Genomic DNA, 24,480 nt, shown 5'->3' on the forward strand with positions numbered 1-24,480 from the left:
AGTTCAAGTTGGTGCTCAGAGACCGAGAATGGTCTGGAGTCGTCTTTCAAAGCACCGAGGCAGTTGGAAGTGGATTGGAGGCTGTAGAAAATGTGACCTTCCCATTAAAGAAAGGAGTGGGAAGATGCGGAACTGCTGTCTAATGGAATCTACAATACAATAACAGAACATCTTGAAAAGAGAAATAAAACTGAGGGAGAGTTAGCATGGATTTATAAAAGGGAAATTGCATCAGGTCCTGGAGAAATGCTCCCTCGGCTGTACCTTGCAATGCATGGTATGAACAACAAACAGGTGACTTGATCTGCCGGAAATCTTTGAACGTGTTCCTGGGAGAACAGACAAGGGGGAAGGCAACCAGATTTTCAGATCGCATTCAATAAGGACCCATGAAAATTATTGACCAACAAGATTAGGGGACATGAAATTGGGGTGTAAAATACAGATATTGATTGAGAATTAATCATTGGGAGAAAGTGAGAGAGAAAAAGTAAACCACAGGAATGTGCAAGTCTTTCTCAGGTTGCAGGGAATGAATAGAGGAAGATGCCACAAAGATCTGGGGCTTGAGGCCCCCGCTATTAATAATATGTCAACAATTTGGCACACAAAATGATATTCTGTTGACCAGGACTGTTATCGCCAGAGTTTTGAATGAGATATGATCTCATTGAAACTTTAGAAAATATCTTGAAGGATAAGGAAAGCGATTAGATAAAATGCAGAAAGTTGTATCCACAGGGAGGTGAGATGAGAACGAGGGCACATAGCCTCGAAAGGAGTGTTTGACAGTTCTTAGCCTGTACTCTTTGGAATTTAGGAGAATGAGGGGGGAATCTCATTGAAACATTTCAAATGCTGAACAGTGTGGACAGAGTAGATGTAGAAAGGTTGTTTCTCACGGTGGCAGAGTCTAGGACAAGAGGGCACATCTTCAGGATTGAAGGATGTCCACTTAGAATGGAGATGCGGGGAATTGCTTCCGCCAGAGTGTGGCAAATCTGTGGAATTCGTTGTCACAGGCGGTTGTCGAGGCCAAGTCATTGGGTGTGTTTAAGACAGAGATTGATAGGTTCTTGATTTGATAGGGTATCAAAGGTTATGGAGAGAGAGATGGGCAGTGGAGCTGAGTGGGGAAATGGATCTGCTCGTGATTGAATGGAGGGGTAGACTCGATAGGCTGAATGGCCTAGTTTCGCAGGGGGAGTAGATTTAGGACAGAGATGAGAAGAGTAGTGAAAATGTAGCATCCTCTGTCCAAGGAAGCCGTAGAGACTGCCTCATTAAATACATTGATGGCAGATCTTTGCACTGCAGGGGAATTAATGGGAACAGGTGGATCAGTGAAGTTGATTCCATGGCCAGATCTGCCACGATCTTATTGAACGGTGGAATAGGCTTAATGGCCAATTCCTGCTCCTATTTCTTATGGTTGCATGACGTGACATGGAGGGAGGGGGTTTCCCAGGTAGAGGAGTCTCGCTTGAGAAGGAGGGTCACAGATGAGGAGAAATGTCTTCAGTGAATCTTTGGTATTTCTCTGGCCTGGAGATCTCTGAAGGGTTAATCATTGAATAAATTCAAATTGGAGATAGAACATAGAATAATGCAGCACAGTGCAGGCCTTTCGGCCCTCAAAATTGTGTGCTGACCCATATATTCTTCCTAAAAAAGTACTCAACCCTCCCTATTTTTCTCTCATCCACGTGTTTTAAGAATCTGTAGCAGTAGTGATGGAAAATAGTGCAGAAATGGAAGATCGCCCGAGATGTTGGAGAGTGGAGCAGTGAGCTTGAGGGGGCTCCGGCCTACTCCTGCTAATTAATTCTTGTGCCAGTGGTTGTATGAATCTGACCGGATGGCTGGCATTGGTCACGAGCCCGTGTTAGTGAAGTGCCCTGCACGAGCAGGATGAATCAAATGATGGGAGGAAGGGGTTGCTGTACAGGATAGGGTGCAGTGTGAATCAGCCCAGGCCATGTCCAACAACCGCAGCGTGATCTTATCCGCCCCGAGGAAGAACAATTTGTGACCTTGTACAAACTGTCTGAGACATTCTGTGCCTGGACACGCTCTGGTGAAGAATGACTGTTACCTCCAGGATCGTAAGCACGCCTGGCCCTTCTGACATTTCATCTTTTCTTTCTTTGGCTTGGCTTCGTGGGCGAAGATATATGGAGGGGTATGTCCACGTCTGCTGCAGGCTCGTTGGTGACTGACAAGTCCGATGCGGGATAGGCAGGCACGGTTGCAGCGGTTGCAAGGGAAAATTGGTTGGTTGGGGTTGGGTGTTGGGTTTTTCCTCCTTTGTCTTTTGTCAGTGAGATGGGCTCTGCGGTCTTCTTCAAAGGAGGTTGCTGCCTGCCGAACTGTGAGGCGCCAAGATGCGCGGTTGGAGGCGATATCAGCCCAGTGGCGGTGGTCAATGGGGCAGGAACCAAGAGATTTCTTTAAGCAGTCCTTGTACCTCTTCTTTGGTGCACCTCTGTCTTGGTGGCCAGTGGAGATCTTGCCATATAACACGATCTTGGAGACGTGACCCACCCAGCGCAGTTTGGTCTTCAGCAGCACGGATTCGATGCTTGCGGACTCTGCCAGCTCGAGTACTTCGATGTTGGTGATGAAGTCATTCCAATGAATGCTGAGGATGGAGCGGAGACAGCGCTGATGGAAGCGTTCTAGGAGCCGTAGGTGATGCCGGTAGAGGACCCATGATTCGGAGCCGAACAGGAGTGTGGGTATGACAACGGCTCTGTACATGCTGATCTTTGTGTGTTTCTTCGGGTGGTTGTTTTTCCAGACTCTTTTGTGTAGTCTTCCAAAGGCGCTATTTGCCTTGGCGAGTCTGTTGTCTATCTCATTGTCGATCCTTGCATCAGATGAAATGGTGCAGCTGAGGTAGGTAAACTGGTTGACCGTTTTGAGTTCTGTGTGCCCGATGGAGATGGGGGGTGGGGGGGGCTGGTAGTCATGGTGGGGAGCTGGCTGATGGAGGACCTCAGTTTTCTTCAGGCTGACTTCCAGGCCAAACATTTTGGCAGTTTTCACAAAACAGGACATTTCATTTAAACTGCATCCAAATGAAGCTAAAGAGTCCCATGTGAAGTAACGCCTACACTGTAAAAGTTTGCATTGGGTGAAATGTTTTGATGTACAAATATACCCTCTCATAATGTGATATCTTCCCCAATGGAGAGACCAAACTCATGGGTGACTCTGAGGTCCAAGTTGCTTGACACTAATTCTCAGTCCCACTCTGTGGGGTTTTTCTATATTTAATGCAATGATCAACACCTCATTTCCCTTTCACAGTTGAGAGTGAACTCAACACCTCCAGGCGACTTTATTTTTGTTTTTATCCGGTTGGCCAATGGGTTATTCATCTGTAATGTTGACTCGACTTTTCTCTCCTGGTGTCTAATCTGTGGGCATTTCCCACCGCTCTAGTCTCCATCTCACAGCTCTTCCATAACGTGTGGGTAAGAGGTAGAATCCAACAATGGGGACAATGCCAAGCTGGAAAACCGCTTCTTCCGCAGGCTCTGAGGTTGAAGGACAGTATCTTGGGTCTCTCATAAATGATACAAGTAAATTATAGCTGGCACGGTTGATGGAGCGGTGAGCGCAATGCTTTTTATAGCGCCAGCGATCGGGACCGGGGTTTAACTGGGCCTGTGACATCACAGTCTCCAGACTTCACTCCATCGAGGCAGTGTCTATCCTCAAAGCCTCCCCACCATCCAAGCCAGGCCCTCTTCGCTCTGCTAAAATCGGGGGGGGAAAAAAAGGTACAGGAGCCTAAAGACGAGCACTCAGTGGCACAAGGACAACTCCTTCGCCTCTGCCATCAGATCCCTGAATAATCAATGAACCATAGACGCGGCCTCACTATTATGTTATAATAATTAATTTTTTACATCTAGTAATGTCGTAAGATGGTTATAACATGAATGCTTGCCTTATGATTCGGTCACAAAACACCAAATTTAATGACTTGTTTGTGACAATAAATCCTGATTCTGATCCCGCGCTGTCAATAAGGAGTTTGCATGTCTCCCCATGTCTCTGTGGCGTTTTCCCCGAGGGTTCCGTTTCCTCCCACTATTCGGGTGTGTAGGTTAATTGGGTGGCACGGACTCGTGGGCGGAAATGGCCAATTACAGTGCTGTATGTCTAAATTAAAAAAATTAATTCATAAACATTTTGTATTATATTGTTATGTATATATGAGATTACGATGTGCCGAGCATTATGGTCAGGAGAAATGCTGTTCCCCTATTAACTTTCCCCTTTCAAGTTCAAGTTTATTACCAGCTGTCTGTACATGCACAACCAGCCGAAACCCTGTTTCTCTGGACCGCGGTGCCTACGTGTGCGCACATGATACACAGAACAGCTTCGCATATTTATAACGATATAAAATATGTATGAATATTTTGGAATATACTTGGTGGGGTAATCTTCTCCTGCATCTTCTTCCCGATAGAAAGATGGAGTGTGGCCGGGGTGGGATGAATCCTTGCATATCCTGGTTGTTTTTTGGATGCAGCAGGAAGTGTAGATAGAATCGATGAGGGGGGTGGGGTGGTGGTGTGCGAAGATCCGAGCTCTGAGCTGCCCCCACACCCCCATGAGCTAGGTGGGGGGGGGGGGTGGGTGGGCAACCTTTTACCGTGCACGGGCCAGATGGTGAGTCGGTGGTTGAACAGTAGGCCACACTGATTTTTCAGCGGCACTGGATGGGGAGTGGGGAGAGGGCCGGTGGCACATCGGGCATCCGTCTATGCTAATTGTACCTGCGGATCGGTGGGCCGGATAGATTTGGACCGCGGGCCGGATGCAGCCTGTCCCTGAGGTAGAGATTTACAGAGATTCAAGATCTTTATTGTCATGTAATAAAACAGGTGTAATATTACACAAACTTACCTTTAGTCTTGCCCGGCGCCCCTTATGGTCAGAGAAAGAGCAGCAAAAGAGAGTGTTCCCACCCCCCCTTCCCGAGACACCGAGTGTCCACGAATTCCCCTTCCGCAGCCACGCGGACTCCAGTCCAAACCATCGGCCACCCGAGCTCCAGATCCGAACCCTCTCGCATCCTGGTTCCGATACTTGGCTTGGATCTGGAGCTCGGGCGGCCGATGGTTGGGACCAGAGCCTGTGCGGCTGCGGGGAGCGCTGGAGGCAAATCCACCGACACTCGGGGTCTCTGCCTTGCTTCTCTTTCTCCTGTCGTCAGGAGCACCGGGCAATGATCACAGCGACTCTTTGATTGCCTTACAGCAGCCAAATGTTGACGTATATCATGTACACTTAAAATAAAAGGAACCTGGAACCTTGAGTTCAAGGAGGATCTTCCCCTAGCGCTTTTGCTCACCATCCCCTCCCTCCCCGTTCGGGTTAGGTGATTGATTGCGCTGTCCCACCCCACACCCAGAATGGAATCTCTTGATCAATTGCGCCGAGCCTGAAGTCGCAGAGACTGAAGGCTTTTATTTGTAAGAGATGGACAGCGTCCCCTGACTGTGTTGGTCGCTCACCCCGTCCCGGACTCGAACTCGAACTGGGGGGGGAGAGGGGGGGCCATGCTTGCGGCATGACAGCCTTAATGGGGGAGAAAGGGGAGGAGTCACGAGCCGGCCAGTGAGCGCAGGGTTGACCAGAAAAGGTCATGATATTTACACATAACAAGTATGTACACAAGCACCACCCATTCCTCCATTCAGGTGCTAAGCCTGGAAGATTTTTCTGCTGAGGGAGGGTTGGGGTACAAAAAAAAGGAAAATGGTATAAACAGAGAGAAGCTAATTAACATTTCAGGTTGACGAGCTCTGATGAAAGATTGCTGACGTGAAATGCTAACTTTGTCGTTCTCTCCACTGCCAGCTTTCTTTTCTGAGGGTTTCCTGGGCTGAGAATGGTTTTGGAATGAGTTAGTGTGCGTTGTAGCCGGTTGGGACAGTATCCAAAGATTTTTTTGGTGGGGGGAAAAAAGTAGCAGATGCTGGAAATCTGAATTTAAAAGCACGAACCGCAGGACAAAGAGGCAGCGTGTCGGTCAGCACCTTTGGAAAGAGGAACGGTCAACATTTCATTCCTGTGATCGCTAGTTGCAGCCAGATTTTCGGCTCTTCACAGTCACTCCCTGACCTGCTGAGTTTTTCCTCCATTCGGGCAGCTAAGTCAGCCTGCCGTTGCTTTGAAATGAGAAGGCCCGCAGACTTCGGGTCCAGTTAGTGCTGGAAAAACGCAGCTGGTCACGTGGCGTCCGCAGGATCACCAATTATTCTGGCCCGTGCCCAAAGCCTCCCTGTTTTTGCTTGGCGACGCAGTTATTACAGCGCCAGCGGCCCGGCACTGTCTGTACGGAATTTGTACACTCTCCGTCACCTGCAGAGGAGGTGCAGGTCATAGGTCATTTGGGTGACACAGGCCAGAAGGGCCTGTTACCGTGCTGTGGGTCTCCATTGGAAAAAAAAACTAAAGCACCTTTGTGCATTGTACAAAATGCAGAGTGAGAAGGGAAATGGAACGTCACAGCTGGCTAGCGAGCTGCTGGAGCTGTTCCCTGCCTTGGCGAGGTATCGAGTTTTGCAAGTTCACGGAGTGTGGTTGTGCAAAGCCTTTTCTCATCCTTGCTGCAAACCCAGCAGTCATCCAAACTGAATGAAGGGTTGGCACTCATTCCTCTTGCATGGGTTGTGCCAGAGGAAGTTCCGATTCGCTCTTTTTTTCCCCGTGCAGAGCGGAAATCTTATTTTTGGGGAAAAAATCCCGACCTTTCCTGGTGCACGCTCCCCTCTCCTCCCCGTGGAGAGTTTCAAACAGTTCCTCAGCGTGTTCTCTGAATGGACTCTTGCCTGCGGACAGGGTCTGAGCCCCTGTGAGTACACTGGGGCCATTGTGTGATAACTCTGCCTTAACATCACCCACTGTTCCGAGAGAAGTGGACGGACTTAATTACTTTGCTTGTGTGCCTTTGCTGGTATTTATTGCCTGTAATTTAATTGGAATCCTCTTTGAATTGCACCATGTAAGGGGGGCCCTCCTTTACTGAGGAGGCCTTGCAAAAAAAAAACCCTGTTCGCTTGCTTCAGACACTGTGGTCACAGTCTGGATGGTGAATGTGTTTCTTTCATCCACCCTCTGGCCTTCCCCGTCTGCGGAGACCATGACGCATACTTTTTACACTAACTTCTTTTTATTCTCCCCACATTCCCATCATTTCCCTCCCCTCCCCACCTGCCGCCCAGGTCAGGCCCTCATTACACACTCTGGGCAATTACAGTGGCCAATTAGTCTAGTGGCCAGTTTGCCTTTGAGATATGGGAACTTCTTTTGATTTTAATGATATCTGGCCCTTTTGGCCCAACAGCCTATTTTTCTTTCTTTGGCTTGGCTTCGCGGACGAAGATTTATGGAGGGGGTAAAAAGTCCACGTCAGCTGCAGGCTCGTTTGTGGCTGACCAGTCCGATGCGGGACAGGCAGACACGATTGCAGCGGTTGCAAGGGAAAATTGGTTGGTTGGGGTTGGGTGTTGGGTTTTTCCTCCTTTGCCTTTTGTCAGTGAGGTGGGCTCTGCGGTCTTCTTCAAAGGAGGCTGCTGCCCGCCAAACTGTGAGGCGCCAAGATGCACGGTTTGAGGCGTTATCAGCCCACTGGCGGTGGTCAATGTGGCAGGCACCAAGAGATTTCTTTAGGCAGTCCTTGTACCTTTTCTTTGGTGCACCTCTGTCACGGTGGCCAGTGGAGAGCTCGCCATATAATACGATCTTGGGAAGGCGATGGTCCTCCATTCTGGAGACGTGACCCATCCAGCGCAGCTGGATCTTCAGCAGCGTGGACTCGATGCTGTCGACCTCTGCCATCTCGAGTACCTCGACGTTAGGGGTGTGAGCGCTCCAATGGATGTTGAGGATGGAGCGGAGACAACGCTGGTGGAAGCGTTCTAGGAGCCGTAGGTGGTGCCGGTAGAGGACCCATGATTCGGAGCCGAACAGGAGTGTGGGTATGACAACGGCTCTGTATACGCTTATCTTTGTGAGGTTTTTCAGTTGGTTGTTTTTCCAGACTCTTTTGTGTAGTCTTCCAAAGGCGCTATTTGCCTTGGCGAGTCTGTTGTCTATCTCATTGTCGATCCTTGCATCTGATGAAATGGTGCAGCCGAGATAGGTAAACTGGTTGACCGTTTTGAGTTTTGTGTGCCCGATGGAGATGTGGGGGGGCTGGTAGTCATGGTGGGGAGCTGGCTGATGGAGGACCTCAGCCCAACAGCCTATACCACCAAATTAACCTACTAATCCTGTATATCTTTGAGGCAACCCGAGCTCCCAGAGACTATCCTATGCAGATACAGGGAGAGTATGCAAACTCCCTACAGACAGCAAAGGATTTGAACCTGCTACTTGTCCTTGGTGCTGGGTTGTGATGCAAATGTGTAATGCTGAGGCATCACAATTGCAGTGACCAGGAGGCCATCCTCCTCACAGGCACTGTCTGTGTGGAGTTTGCCTATACTCCCTTGGATCGCCTGGGCTTCCTCTGGATGCTCCTTTGTCTTTAGTTCCAGAAGTGCACTGGCTGGTTGGATAGTTTGTTACAAGGGGCCAGGAGAGACGGTGAGCAAGGGAAACAGATGGGTTACATGGAAATAAGTGGAGGGGTGAGATTACTGTGAAACAGGAAAGACTGCAGATGCTGTCATTGCAGTTAATAAACAAAAACGTGTACAATAATCTGCTCAACTCGGTGTACACCTATGACTGTTTGGCTCGGAACGACAACATCACCATCAAACCACCAGTAGTGGGTTGTATAAAAAGGGGTGATGAGTCCACATACAGGAGGGAGATTGAAAACTTGGCTGAATGGTGCACCAACAACCTCGCGCTCACCAAATGTGCTGACACCAAGCTGACGGTTGACTTCAGGAAGGGAAAACCAGAGGTGTACGATCCAGTGATCATTGGGGGATCAGAAGTGGAGTGGGTGAGAAAATTTAAGTTCCTGGGAGTCACTATCTCGGAGGATCTTCCCTGGACCCAATGGCATAGTGAAGAAAGCACGTCAGTGTCTCGACCTCCTCAGGAGTTTGTGGAGGTTTGGTACGACACCAGAAACCCTGGCAAATTTTTACAGAGGTGTGGTGGAAAGTGTGCTGACCGACTGCATCGCAGTCTGGTATGGGGAGGGGAGGTCACCAATACCCCTGAGTGTAACTCCCTGCAAAAAGTAGTGGACACTGCCCAGGACCCTCCATTGAGGACATCTACAGGGAACACTACCGTCGGACAGCAGCACCAATCATCAAGGATCCACCCCACATCCGCTCTGTTCTCGCACCACCAGGTTCAAGAATAGCTGCTACCCCTGCACCATCAGATTCCTCAATGACAAACTCAATCAGATACTACACTTGATCTTACCCAAAAGGCCGAGAAGCGGTAACGACAAATTCAATCAGGGACTCTTATTTTTCCACTTTATTGATTTTTTTTTTCCCCTCTGTATTGCACAGTCAGTTTGTTTACATTTATTTATTTACTTGTGTACATCGAGGATAGTTTTTTTTGCACTACCAATAAGTGGTCATTCTGCCTCGCCCGCAGGAAAAAGAATCTCAGGGTTGGAGTGACCCAAAGAATGTACTCTGACAATAAATCTGTATCTGAAAATGCTGGAGAAACTCAGCAAGTCTTGCAGCATCCATAAAAGGTGAAGAACCACCCTTTCCATCTAGGTACCTCGATGAAGGGCTCAGACCCGAAACGTTGATTCTCGCTTATGGACACTGCAGGACCTGCTGAGTTCCTCCAGCAGTTTTTTGTATTAATGGAAATGCTCTGTTATCCAGCAGGGACAAAGAGCCAAATAATCGCATGGATGTCATGAGGAATGGGAAATGAGAAAGAAGAGCATCCTCCATCCCCATCTGTGGTTGTGGGACATAACCTGAGCTGTGGGAAAGCTCTCTACAGCTCCACGCTTGCTCCCATTGGGAACAGGGTGAGGAGCAGAGGGCTCGTTGCATCGGGAACATCTGGAGTGATCCTTTGACTTGGCGCGTCACACTCTTGCTGTTTGAGTCAGAAGTTGTGGTTTTAGTCCTTGCCATGCAGACTTGGTGTTGGGCTGCAGTTCTGGGGAATGTGTGGCTCTTCCACCCTCCCCCCCCGCCCACCTCCCCCACTGGACCACAAACATTTAAAAAAATTTTGCTTCCTGAAAATACATATGAAAGACGACTTCAAGCTGAACACAAAGATGATTTCAGATTTGCTGTATCACGTAGGAAGTCGGAGAAACGCTAAATGAACTTTTATTGAATTTGGCAAGTTTAATCACATAATGGCGCTGACACTCTGCGTTAGTTCAACTGACTCAAAATCTTTTGCCGCTGATTTTCATTTGTACTCAGCATCTGATGCCTCTCCCGTCAGTGTCCAACAATAGTCGGCCAGCGTTGATAGATTCCAGATGCCCTGATACCGCTTTTCCATGGTCGCAGATGTCATGCTGAAACCTTTCACCGTGTTTGTCACCGACTGCACCAAGATCAGCGGGGAAGGAGTCCAAGTGCAAATGGAGGAAGTGAATTTTCAACAACATGCTGCACTTTGTGGTTTCGAATGCTTGAAGGAGACTTAAAATATGACAGGAAATCACAAAAATAGGTTGCATCTTAAAAAAAGGTACACGATAGGGCAATGTTATGATTTTTATGACAGTAGTCCAAAATGCCTAAACAAACACTACACCCGAAGTGTTCAGGAAGCAAAATCGTCGTTGTTCAGAGTTACTGTTCTTGGACTCTTGCAGCTTGCAATTTAAAATAGCAACTGCTTTTCGACTCTGAGCCTGTTTGGGGATGTTGTGAGATGAAGATGTGATTGTAAACGGACTTCCCTTTTCTTTTGATACCGTGGATCGTAAGTAAATTGAACAGGAAAACCGTGGAGGAGTCACGCGATGGAGTAGTGGCCGGACGGTGAACTCCAGCCCTCTCCAGAAAAGTCGGGAAAAACAAGAGAAAACACAAAGGCACAGAAATAAAAGTTACAGAAAAGTGAGTATAAAGGTGGAAAGAAGATGGCGACAAAAAAAGAAAAGTCGAAAGCAACGGTAAGAAGAGAGGAAGAGAAGACAAAGGAGGGAAAAGGTGAAGGCCTTACCTGTCCGAAGAGGCCCGCTGCGGAGAGAGAAACCCGTTCCCTCAGGTCGGTAAATAATGGACTACAAAAATGGCTCGCAGAGCCGAACAAAAGTGCGCAACCGCGCATGCGCGAAGTTTCGCGCATGCGCGATGCGAATGAAAAAAAACACACCGACGGGAGGGGGGACCAGCTGGGGAGTCGATCTCCACAGCCGGCAACGACAGCTGCAGAACACCTGCAGCAAGAAGAGACCACAGAAGACAATAGAAACAAGATAGAAGAGGAGGAAAGGGCACCAAAGAAACAACAGATGGTCAACCCAGAGGAAGAAGAAGAGGAAGAGTATGGTGAAATAGAAGAAGAAAAGAGAGGCAAGGTAAAGGATATACTTGCTCTTATTAGAGGATACATGGAATCATTTAAAGAATGGCAAACACAGGAATTTAAGGATTTAAGAAAAAGAATAAACAACACAGAGGAGAAAATAATTAAAATGGAGATGACCTTAACAGAAATGGGAAAAAAAATGGACAAGATGGAAGAGCGGGCAGTAGCAGCAGAAATGGAGGTAGAAGACTTAAAAAAGAAATTGGAGAAATCTAATAAAAAAACTAAAGAGACACAAGAACTACTAGCTCAAAAAATAGATACAATGGAAAACCATAACAGAAGAAATAACATAAAGATAGTGGGCCTTAAGGAAGATGAAGAAGGCAAGAATATGAGGGAGTTTATAAAAGAGTGGATACCTAAGACCCTAGGATGTCCAGAACTACAGCATGAAATGGAAATAGAAAGGGCACATAGAGTATTGGCCTCTAAACCACAACCACAACAAAAACCAAGATCTATTGTAGTAAAATTCCTAAGATATACTACAAGAGAAAAGGTACTGGAGAAGACAATGGAAAAAGTAAGAGAGGGCAACAAACCACTGGAGTATAAAGGGCAAAAAATCTTCATTTATCCAGATATAAGTTTTGAACTCCTAAAGAAGAGAAAAGAGTTCAATACAGCAAAGGCGATTTTATGGAAGAAAGGGTATAAATTTATACTAAAGCATCCAGCGGTATTGAAAATATTTATTCCAGGACAACAAAACAGACTATTCGCGGATCCAGAAGAAGCACGAAAATTTGCAGAACAATTACAAAAACAGACTGAGGGAGGAAGACGGGTAATGAGAGTTAAAATGATCACGACTGATATGTATGTGGGTAAAGACAAAAATAGACTGAGGGATGAAGACGGGTAATGAGAGTAAAAATGATCACGATTGATATGTATGCAGGTAAAGAGGTATAAGAGTGAATAGAGACAATGAGCATACATGAATGTATCTGTACTTAGAGGAAAATATGGATAGTATAGACAAGAATTAATAAGGGAAGGTAATGGAATAGAGAGAATAAGGAGGGAATTAAAAGAGGGACCTTTGTGACATATGAAAAGTGAAATCTTTTCTGGGGGAGGCGGGGTGGGGGGAAATAGCGGTCACTGCAAAATCAGTTGACGCTTGCGAGTGGATTCGCAAATCCAAATGGAGAGGGGAGATGTGGTTGTCCGACAAGGGATAAAGGACAACTCAGGAGGTGAAGGGGAGATTGGGGATAAATAAGATAGAAATAGGAGAATAAGGAAAATGTTAGATGTTGTAGGAATGTTGTCTTATAAAGAGTTGAAAATAAGAAAACAGAAATGGAAAAGGAGGAAAGGTAATGATGGAAAAACGGAAAGAGAAGATAAACAAAATATAAAAGGGCTACGCTGAACTATATGTCTTTAAATATTAATGGAATACATAACCAAATTAAAAGGAAGAAACTACCAAATTTAAATGAATAAATGTATTCCATTAGAAAAAATAACATATTGGTTAAGAAATAACATTGAAATATTCGAACAAGTATAGGAGCCTTACATTAAATACAATAGCGAAAACCTACCGGGGACAAACATTACCTAAGTTGATGGAAGGAGAAGGAAAGAAAAGAATGGACTCAGTAGAATTTCTGGTGTAATTTTGTTGAATGACAACATTGTCTGACTGGCTTAATGCAACCTAGATTGTATACCTAAAATGGATGAGAGGGGGGGGTGGGGGGGTGGTTTGGGAGGAAAGGGGGGGGGGGGGGAGAAAAAGTCACTGTATATGTGTGAAAAGAAATAGTGTATATCATGGCTAATGTGATTTATGGTGTGAAAAATAAAAAAAAATTTAAAAAAAAAAAAAAAAAAAAAAAAAAAAAAAAAAAAAAAAAGAACAGGAAAACCAATCTATAACTCGACCAAAGCACAAGGTCTCCAAACAAGTCTCTGTTACATGCAATTTACCACACGGTCAGGCCATGCACTCCCTATATCCTGTGCTTTCTGGTGTTTGCGCTCCACACGAACCTCCGCATTCTTCTACATTTTTACTTTTGCGGGATCCCATTACGTAAACTTTGCTCTTGAAATTCCTGCTCCAGGATATGGGATGTTCAGAGATGCTGAAAGAAATGGGAGCTCTGTCTATTTTTAAATTGGTGGAAAATACTTGTGTTGCATGGAAAGGGAAAAATTTGGTGGGCTCAAAGAATAGCGAGTCTGAACACAGGCTGAATGCAGAAATAACCTTTATAGAAACTGTAATCGCTGGAGTTTGGTGGGGGGGGGGGAGAGAGGAGGAGGGGTAGATCTCCTGTTGAATTCTGAAGGACCTGGATAGAGTGGACGTGGAGGGGATGTTTCCTGTGCTGGGGGGAGTAGGCTCAGAATACAGAAACGTCCCTTTAGAACCAAGATGAGGAGGAATTTCTTTACCCAGAGGGCGGCGAATCTACGGAATCAGTTGCCACAGACGGTCGTGGAGCCCAAGTCACCCGATATATTTTTTTACGATGAGGAAGGGGAAGCACGATTCGCATAGCGGTTAGCGCAACGCTATTAGTGGGGTTCAAATCCGGCGCTGTCTGTAAGGAATTTGCACATTCTCCTCACGCTTTTGTGGGTTCCGGTTTCCCTTCCACTGTTCAAAAACGTACAGGGTTGATTGGGTATAAGTGGACGACATGGCCTCGTGGGGCTAAAAGAACCTGTTTCTGTGCTGTATGTCTAAGCTTAAAAATCTAACAAATTTAAGGTTTATGGAGAAAAGGGCTGAAGAATAGCTTTGAAATGGATAGTAAATGGCGGAACAGACTTGATGGGCCAAATGTCTAATTCCACCCCCACGTCGTGTGACCCAGCAAGGTTGAAGAGCTGGGGATAAATGTCCGCGTCACCTTGAAGGGGAACCTGTAGGTGGTGGGTTTGCCTGCGCCTGCTGCCTTTCTCTCTCTTGGTGGCAGAAGTGAATGTGAAGGAGACTATGTTGGAACGGCTTTTGCTGTGACGTTGTAGGCGTTACGCACTGGTGGTCGAGGAAATACTGTAAATCAGGGGTCCCCAAAACTTGTAAAAGTTGACCCCCTTCATGGAATACTTGATCCCTCATGGTATCCGGGGTGGGGATGGCTATGCTGGATGAGGGGGGAGTGTGGTGGAGGCGCTGGATTGGGGTGGGGAGTGAGGTGATGGTGGCGATGGACACTATCTCTTCTTCTCTGCTCCGTCCGTCCTCCCGTTCGCTCTCAACACATTCAAAGGCCGAAGCCAAATACAACATGGCATCCACCAACACCCGCTCTCGCCAGAGGTTGGTCGCACCTGCCATGGGTGCTATCTTCCACTGATCTGCCCCTGCTTTTGACCACAAAAGTCCCATCGAACCCCCCACCCCACCTCCAAGGGTCAATATTGACCACTTTGGGGACAACTGCTGTAAATGGCCATCCAATGGCTGCTGGTATTGCACCATCCAGCAGGCAAGCAGAGATTATCTTTACTGTGCGCCTGATTTCCCCCCTGCAGGAGGGTTAGGGGTGGTTTGGAGGTATCTTTGCATTTTAAATTTTTTAATTTAATTTTTTTTCAATTTAATTTAAAAAATGTTAAAAATTTAAACTGGCCAATTCAGCCCCATGAGTCCTTGCCGCCCAATTTACACCCCGTTAACCTACACCCCGATAAGTTTTGAACGGTGGGAGGAAACAGGAGCCTCCTGGAGAAAATCCACGCAGACACGGGGAGAACGTGCAAACTCCTTACAGACAGCGCGGGATTCGAACCCAGGTTCAGTCCCGATCACTGGTGCTGCGAAGGTGTCGTGCTGACCGCTCCGCCAAACCATGTCTTCAGCTCTGTGATACCACTGTTGTTGGAGCCATGGAGTTAGTTGGTCATGCCGTTTGTGAATAGTGACCCCCCCCCACCGGGAAGTTGACAGTGGGGAAGGTGATCCTTGAGTGATCACAAGAGATGGAGGTGCTCATTGCCTTGTAATTCAGTGTTGGGAATGTTGGCATCTTTCAGAATTCATCTGGCAGACATCCTCGTTGAACAGAATATTGTTTGGATGGCTTTTTTCATAATTTGCTAAAGTTAGAAGAGATTGGCGAATTTGAAAATAACATTTTAATAAAGAATGTGCTACCAATTTTGCTTGTTTGCCATTTGTGTGGAAAGTCTTTGAACCTTCCTTACCCATTTTCCCTGTGGTGGGTTAAAATGTACTTTTGACTTGGGAAATCATTTTCCCCAAAGCACGTGGTCTGTACCCGTCACCTCGCTGTGAGCCCCTGATTGGTTAACTGTGTCAGACACATTACTGAGCTGAATGGAATGAGACATTCCCAGAAGGGTTAGATGATGACTATGTGGTCAGATAGGAAAATCAAATGAATCATATGCCCAGGAGATTAATTGTGTACCTGTATTGTGAAATATTTCCTTGTTATTCCTTTAACAGCACCTGGAGGAAGTTACACTCTGGGTCCTCTGCGCCTTGTTATACCCCATTCTGGCATGGGAATTGGCAGTGCCTTCATTTGACCAAAGACTCCGTTCAAAGTGGCTCTCGTCTTAACTGCTCCGGTTCCAGGAGAAATCCTAAAATCTGGGCGGCTCGGGGAGTGGGTCAGTCCGGATTCTCAGGCAGTACTTTTAAACTTCAGACTTAAGGAGGAAGGAAGAAGAGATGAATGGGTAGATGTTGATAGTTTGTTGTTCATCAGCAAATACAGAATGCTTCCTTTATCAAAGCGAGCCGTGTTCAAGAAAAATGAAGTCAACGAGCGAGGTCGCTTCTTGCCGCTCTGCGTCTGTGGCACTCGCGCACATGCACAAAAGCCCACTAACTTTAAAGAGTGTGAGAGTTTTCAAAAAGACCGGATTCTTGGATGGTCCAGATTTCTAGTATCTAGAGTTTTGGACTTTACTGAAGACTCTTTGTGGAGTTTAAAATATTCATGTCTCGCTCTTGCTTCCCCTCTGTCTTATAATTCACTATTGTTTAGAAATAAATGTCGCTGTTTTTAAAAAAAAAAATGACCTGAGCAGAGCACCCTTGCCTTGGCGCCCCTACTCTCCCATCACCTCCCTCACGTTCCAACTCTCGCCTCTTGGGTTTCCACCATTTTTCTCTTGCTTTGATCCTTCCTGCCACCTCTCAGTCCCTCTTCCTCTCCTTCCTTTCTTCTCTCTCTATCATTCTCTTTCTCTCTCGCGTGCTCTCTCGCCCCTCCTCCCCTCTCTCTGCGTTCTCTGTGTGGTCTCTGTCGTTCTCTCTCCCTCTCTGCTCTCAAGTTTTAAGAAGGGTTTTAAAAACAGGAAATGAAGGGAACACTCAGTGGCACCATTTTGTGGTCAGGTGCCAGACATTTTAGTCAGATTACTCTCTTGTGAAGGATGTTTACTACATTGGAGGGGTTATATACCCACATTTTTGTTGTTGTTCCTGTAAACCATTACACATGGACAATTCCATTGAATTTTTCTGTTACTACAGGCTGAAGCCGCCACCAGAAATGGAGCCCCTGCAGAATGAGCGCAGCTCCTCCCCAAACCTGGATGCGCTCGAGACCTCGGTGGAAGAGGACAGCTTTGAATCACGTACGCGTGGAAGGTAAAACTCTTCCTCTCTCTTATCTACGTGGCAGTGCAACCTTTCATTTTCAATGTGATATGAAGTCTTAGCGGGATTATTACATGGACTGGAGAGAAAAACATGGCAATAGAAGATTGAAGGGAGCTCTGCTGGAAGGTGAGGGAGAAGGGAATGGTTGGAAATGAAGTTATTGAGTCATAGCACGGAAGTCGGCCCTTTGGGTCACCAAGTCTAAGGCAACCATCAAGCCCATTTGCTCCAATTCCCATGATACCACAATCCCATCCGCTAGGGTGGAGGTGAAATCTGGTGGATTGCTCAATTAACCAATTGACTAGCACATCATTGGGATGTGGGTGGAAACCGGAGCACCCGGAAGAAACCTGTACTGTCACAGAGGGAAGAACCGAAGGTCACGTGGTCTGCACCCGAGGCCTGGATTGGGCCCAGGTCGCCTGAGCTGGGAGGCAGTGACTGCAGGTCAGCCAACGTGCCTTCCCGAGGGGATCACCATCTTGACACTGGCCATTTGCGGAGTGAAATCAGATGAGGTTAAAATTTGTTTAAGATGTACAAGCTCGTGAGCGCTTTGGGGTGGGGAGATAGAGGGATGATTTAGCAGCTGAGCTGATGGGCCAGGCGATGACAGTGATGTCTGGAACCACTTATCTGTGAGGACCATGGAATCAATAAGGGCCTTAAAAACTGATATTAATGGGAATGAGGGTGAAGCGATTAGCCTCACACTGAAGATTTTACAGCAGAGAGGGACTGAATGGTCTTCTTTCATGCTGTAAACTAGAGGAACAACACGTCACAATCCACCAATCGAATGACCATTGAATTTTCCAATTTTAAGATAACAAGTCTTCATCATGTTTTGCTCCAAATACCAGAATCTGCACTCTCTTGTGTGTCTCCTATATATTTAGGTACAATTTCCTTTTATTGTCATTAATTATATATATATAAATAAATGTAACATACATGATGTAATACAACTTTGATCTACTGAAAGGCAAACAAAGATTCACCATGCACATTGCCCTGTGCCCCTCACAATTAGACATAGGAGCAGAAATGGGCCATTCAACCCATTGAATCAGCCCCATCATTCAATCATGAACTGATCCATTTCCCCACTGCCTGGCCTTCTCCCTATATCCCTGGCCAATCAAGAACCGACCAATCTCTGCCTTAAATACACCCAATGACCCGGCCTCCACAACCGCCAACATGTTCCACAGATTCACCGCCCTCTGGCTGAAGAAATTCCTCTTAAATGAGGAACCAAAAACTCTCGCAATACTACAGCAAGCACTTTCCGGAACACTTGGGGGACAGTGTGTTCCAAATTTTGGATTTTTCCGAATTTCAGAACAAAAGCCAACTGCCCCAGGTTTAAGCCCACCTGAATTGTGCTGCCGTCTCTCTTCTGCCCCCCGCCCACCCGAGTCGCGCTGCCGTCTCTCTCCCCCCAGCCCACCCGAGTCGCACTGCCATCTCTCTCCCCCAGCCCGCCCGAGTCGCGCTGCCGTCTCTCTCCCCCAGCCCACCCGAGTCGCGCTGCCATCTCTCTACCCCCCCAGCCCGCCCGAGTTGCGCTGCCATCTCTCTCTCTCCCCCCACAGCCCGCCCGAGTCGCGCTGCCGTCTCTCTCTCCCCCCACAGCCCGCTTGAGTCGCGCTGCCGTCTCTCTCTCCCCCCACAGCCCGCCCGAGTCGCGCTGCCGTCTCTCTCTCCCCCCCACAGCCCGCCCGAGTCACGCTGCCGTCTCTCTCCCCCCCCAGCCCGCCCGAGTCGCGCTGCCGTCTCTCCCCCCGTCCAACCTAGTCGTGCTGCCATTCTCTCTCTCTCTCTTCCTCTCTCTCTCTTTTCCTCTCTCTCTCTTCCACAGGGGAGAGAGAGACAACAGCGCGACTCGGGCGGGCTGGGGGGGAGAGAGAGACGGCAGCGCGACTCGGATGCCCTCCCATCCTCGTCCTCGCCCTCCCGTCCTCGCCCTCTCGCCCGTCCTCGCCCTCTCGCCCGTCCTCGCCCTCTCGCCCGTCCTCGCCCTCTCGCCCGTCCTCGCCCTCTCGCCCGTCCTCGCCCTCTCGCCCGTCCTCGCCCTCTCGCCCGTCCTCGCCCTCTCGCCCGTCCTCGCCCTCTCGCCCGTCCTCGCCCTCTCGCCCGTCCTCGCCCTCTCGCCCGTCCTCGCCCTCTCGCCCGTCCTCGCCCTCTCGCCCGTCCTCGCCCTCTCGCCCGTCCTCGCCCTCTCGCCCGTCCTCGCCCTCTCGCCCGTCCTCGCCCTCTCGCCCGTCCTCGCCCTCTCGCCCGTCCTCGCCCTCTCGCCCGTCCTCGCCCTCTCGCCCGTCCTCGCCCTCTCGCCCGTCCTCGCCCTCTCGCCCGTCCTCGCCCTCTCGCCCGTCCTCGCCCTCTCGCCCGTCCTCGCCCTCTCGCCCGTCCTCGCCCTCTCGCCCGTCCTCGCCCTCTCGCCCGTCCTCGCCCTCTCGCCCGTCCTCGCCCTCTCGCCCGTCCTCGCCCTCTCGCCCGTCCTCGCCCTCTCGCCCGTCCTCGCCCTCTCGCCCGTCCTCGCCCTCTCGCCCGTCCTCGCCCTCTCGCCCGTCCTCGCCCTCTCGCCCGTCCTCGCCCCCTCGACCGTCCTCGCCCCCTCGCCCGTCCTCGCCCCCTCGCCCGTCCTCGCCCCCTCGCCCGTCCTCGCCCCCTCGCCCGTCCTCGCCCCCTCGCCCGTCCTCGCCCCCTCGCCCGTCCTCGCCCCCTCGCCCGTCCTCGCCCCCTCGCCCGTCCTCGCCCCCTCGCCCGTCCTCGCCCCCTCGCCCGTCCTCGCCCCCTCGCCCGTCCTCGCCCCCTCGCCCGTCCTCGCCCCCTCGCCCGTCCTCGCCCCCTCGCCCGTCCTCGCCCCCTCGCCCGTCCTCGCCCCCTCGCCCGTCCTCGCCCCCTCGCCCGTCCTCGCCCCCTCGCCCGTCCTCGCCCCCTCGCCCGTCCTCGCCCCCTCGCCCGTCCTCGCCCCCTCGCCCGTCCTCGCCCCCTCGCCCGTCCTCGCCCCCTCGCCCGTCCTCGCCCCCTCGCCCGTCCTCGCCCCCTCGCCCGTCCTCGCCCCCTCGCCCGTCCTCGCCCCCTCGCCCGTCCTCGCCCTCTCGCCCGTCCTCGCCCTCTCGCCCGTCCTCGCCCTCTCGCCCGTCCTCGCCCTCTCGCCCGTCCTCGCCCTCTCGCCCGTCCTCGCCCTCTCGCCCGTCCTCGCCCTCTCGCCCGTCCTCGCCCTCTCGCCCGTCCTCGCCCTCTCGCCCGTCCTCGCCCTCTCGCCCGTCCTCGCCCTCTCGCCCGTCCTCGCCCTCTCGCCCGTCCTCGCCCTCTCGCCCGTCCTCGCCCTCTCGCCCGTCCTCGCCCTCTCGCCCGTCCTCGCCCTCTCGCCCGTCCTCGCCCTCTCGCCCGTCCTCGCCCTCTCGCCCGTCCTCGCCCTCTCGCCCGTCCTCGCCCTCTCGCCCGTCCTCGCCCTCTCGCCCGTCCTCGCCCTCTCGCCCGTCCTCGCCCTCTCGCCCGTCCTCGCCCTCTCGCCCGTCCTCGCCCTCTCGCCCGTCCTCGCCCTCTCGCCCGTCCTCGCCCTCTCGCCCGTCCTCGCCCTCTCGCCCGTCCTCGCCCTCTCGCCCGTCCTCGCCCTCTCGCCCGTCCTCGCCCTCTCGCCCGTCCTCGCCCTCTCGCCCGTCCTCGCCCTCTCGCCCGTCCTCGCCCTCTCGCCCGTCCTCGCCCTCTCGCCCGTCCTCGCCCTCTCGCCCGTCCTCGCCCTCTCGCCCGTCCTCGCCCTCTCGCCCGTCCTCGCCCTCTCGCCCGTCCTCGCCCTCTCGCCCGTCCTCGCCCTCTCGCCCGTCCTCGCCCTCTCGCCCGTCCTCGCCCTCTCGCCCGTCCTCGCCCTCTCGCCCGTCCTCGCCCTCTCGCCCGTCCTCGCCCTCTCGCCCGTCCTCGCCCTCTCGCCCGTCCTCGCCCTCTCGCCCGTCCTCGCCCTCTCGCCCGTCCTCGCCCTCTCGCCCGTCCTCGCCCTCTCGCCCGTCCTCGCCCTCTCGCCCGTCCTCGCCCTCTCGCCCGTCCTCGCCCTCTCGCCCGTCCTCGCCCTCTCGCCCGTCCTCGCCCTCTCGCCCGTCCTCGCCCTCTCGCCCGTCCTCGCCCTCTCGCCCGTCCTCGCCCTCTCGCCCGTCCTCGCCCGTCCTCGCCCTCTCGCCCGTCCTCGCCCCCTCGCCCGTCCTCGCCCCCTCGCCCGTCCTCGCCCCCTCGCCCGTCCTCGCCCCCTCGCCCGTCCTCGCCCCCTCGCCCGTCCTCGCCCCCTCGCCCGTCCTCGCCCCCTCGCCCGTCCTCGCCCCCTCGCCCGTCCTCGCCCCCTCGCCCGTCCTCGCCCCCTCGCCCGTCCTCGCCCCCTCGCCCGTCCTCGCCCCCTCGCCCGTCCTCGCCCCCTCGCCCGTCCTCGCCCCCTCGCCCGTCCTCGCCCCCTCGCCCGTCCTCGCCCCCTCGCCTGTCCTCGCCCCCTCGCCCGTCCTCGCCCCCTCGCCCGTCCTCGCCCCCTCGCCCGTCCTCGCCCCCTCGCCCGTCCTCGCCCCCTCGCCCGTCCTCGCCCGTCCTCGCCCCCTCGCCCCCTCGCCCGTCCTCGCCCCCTCGCCCGTCCTCGCCCCCTCGCCCGTCCTCGCCCCCTCGCCCGTCCTCGCCCCCTCGCCCGTCCTCGCCCCCTCGCCCGTCCTCGCCCCCTCGCCCGTCCTCGCCCCCTCGCCCGTCCTCGCCCCCTCGCCCGTCCTCGCCCCCTCGCCCGTCCTCGCCCCCTCGCCCGTCCTCGCCCCCTCGCCCGTCCTCGCCCCCTCGCCCGTCCTCGCCCCCTCGCCCGTCCTCGCCCTCTCGCCCGTCCTCGCCCTCTCGCCCGTCCTCGCCCTCTCGCCCGTCCTCGCCCTCTCGCCCGTCCTCGCCCTCTCGCCCGTCCTCGCCCTCTCGCCCGTCCTCGCCCTCTCGCCCGTCCTCGCCCTCTCGCCCGTCCTCGCCCTCTCGCCCGTCCTCGCCCTCTCGCCCGTCCTCGCCCTCTCGCCCGTCCTCGCCCTCTCGCCCGTCCTCGCCCTCTCGCCCGTCCTCGCCCTCTCGCCCGTCCTCGCCCTCTCGCCCGTCCTCGCCCTCTCGCCCGTCCTCGCCCTCTCGCCCGTCCTCGCCCCCTCGCCCCCTCGCCCCCTCGCCCGTCCTCGCCCGGCCGCGCCCTCTTTCCCCCTTTCTCTCTCGCTCGAACTTTCCGGATTTTCAATGTCCGTGTAAAGGATTGTGCACCTGTACTTCATTTGCCACTTTTCTGCCCATCCTCCTAATCTGTCCAAGTCCTTCTGCAGCCTCTGCTTTTTCTCTGCACTACCTGTTCCTCCGTCACCACAAACCTGGCCACAACGCCATTCATTCCACGAATGAGTCCCTTCGGAGATGCTGAGCACCTGTGGATTCGCCTCCTGCAGCCTCTCAGACTCCAGGTCAAACCATCAGCCCCAGATGCAATCCTCCGATGTGATCAGGAAGCCCTCCTTCCCCCTCTATACATTTCTTTCCGCTGCCATTGACCACAATTCGAGTTGGGTCTGGCCACAGTTCTCATCACCACGCGCAGGGTATGATTGCTCTGGTGGGGGTGCAGTGGAGATTGTTTTCGGGTTTGGAAGATTGAACGGCTGAGTCGCTCAGGACCGCTGTCTCTGGTGTAGCATAGAATTAATTATACAAGCATGACAGAAAAAATGGCGGGAAAAAAACCCCAAATCCTTTCAGCGGATGGGCAGAGATTTGAAGCTATTTGCGTAAGAATTGGGGGAGTTGGGATGGGGAGTTATCTTCATGCAGAGACTGTTGCAGGGGGTGGTGGGGGGCTAGGATTCTGCTTGAAAAAGCTGCACTATTGGATGGGCTGTGTCCTGCAGGGCTGGGACATGACCGCATGGCAGGACGGTAGCTTTCGTTTTCACATCGTTTCTAGTACTGTGGGCCACTTAGCCTCCAGGGAGGAATATATTTTCATTGACTGAGCAATGTTGGATTATTTTGGCCCTTGCTGCCCATTCGCTGGAGGGTTTTGATGCAGGCAAAAGGCAATAAATGTTGTGAAGGACTCCTCATGCCCCCTCTTGTAAACTGTTCTCCCTTCTGTCGTCTGTCCAGAGGGACTGCAGCACTCGGGCTCTTGTGTCCAGATTCTGACGCAGGGGGTCACTGCTGGGCGCTAAGAACGGTGCAGCTGCGGAGAACCTTGGATGGCCCAATCTCAGAGCTGGGACCTCTCCTAGCCAGGCAGTACTTCCAGGACCCGTGGGAAGAGCTCTTCGCTCCGAAGCCAGAAAGGGCACAAACTCGTCCACGAACAGGGAAGCCTCTGCCAGACCAGTAACCAGTTGTGTTAGACCGACCAGCATGCCTCATGGCCTGAAGCACTCTGCAGTCACTCAACTGAAATGGCTCTCTGAGTGTTCTCGGTGACCTCGCGAACTGGCAGTTGGCAGTGGGGTTGGAAGGTGAACCCTCCGTCGTGGATAGAGTGGTAATGTTGCACGATCGGCACCATGGAGCAGAGGCAGGTGGAGAACAGTCCACTCCACAAACTATCCTGGTATCTTGTTTTGGTCTATGCAGTTCAAAGTTGTATCCTGAATGGGAAACAAATTACCTTGTCATTGGGTGAATTTTGTAGATCTCCTGACCAATCAGCCACAATTTAGAGTGGTTCTGCTCAGTGTCCTTGCAGAGTTGGCCAGAAATTGTTGGAATTGGCCATTGAACTTCTAAAGGAGAAAAGCTGACAAATTACAGTGAGTGAAATGGACAACGTTGAGGGTTGGGGGGAGGGGGGAAGGAACAGCTTATTTTCATTTCTATCTACTGCCAGCTTTGGCACCTTGACTGGAGATCAGCACCTGTCACTCAATCTCAAATAATGACTATTGTCAATGACCACTCCCTAAATGATCGCCCCCACTCTTAAGGGTCCAACATCAAGAAGGCACATGATTCTAAAGGAAGCACACTAATCCTCCCCTGACAGACCTTGGATGGTCAGGAGAAGAGGGCAGCTCAGGGTCTCGAGGGGTGGCGCAGCACGCAGGTGCACTGCCTCTCAGCTCCGGAGACCCGGGTTCAATCTGGGCGCTGTCTGCGTGGAGTTTTTGATCTCTCCCTGTGACTGTGTGGGTTCCACCCTCCCCCCCCCCCCCCCCCCCCACCGGCACTCTTGTTTCCATCCACATCCTAGCGACGTGCGGGTTTGTGGGTTGATGGGCTTTGTGTGTGTGGGTTCCTCCAAATTGATAACACTGGACAACAAACATTTTCAAAAGGTTTGTTCCCTGAAAATACTTGGGGGA

The 24,480-nt window shown here is 52.0% G+C and overlaps 1 protein-coding gene across 3 annotated transcripts in view; it reads left to right on the top strand.

Moving 5' to 3' along the window:
• The window catches only part of LOC138745611 (GRAM domain-containing protein 2A-like), a 91,652-nt gene that overhangs the window by 42,393 nt on the left and 24,779 nt on the right, over nucleotides 1-24,480 (top strand). For 2 of the 3 annotated variants that reach the window (XM_069902829.1, XM_069902828.1), the window contains exon 3: nucleotides 17,021-17,137. In XM_069902829.1, coding sequence (XP_069758930.1) covers nucleotides 17,021-17,137 — 117 coding nt within the window. Of the gene's footprint in view, nucleotides 1-2,069; nucleotides 2,183-17,020; nucleotides 17,138-24,480 lie in introns of those variants that run through there. The other variant, XM_069902830.1, reaches the window with a different exon arrangement.

Source organism: Narcine bancroftii, chromosome 11, assembly GCF_036971445.1.
Source record: "Narcine bancroftii isolate sNarBan1 chromosome 11, sNarBan1.hap1, whole genome shotgun sequence".
NCBI classification, from domain to species: Eukaryota; Metazoa; Chordata; class Chondrichthyes; order Torpediniformes; family Narcinidae; genus Narcine; species Narcine bancroftii.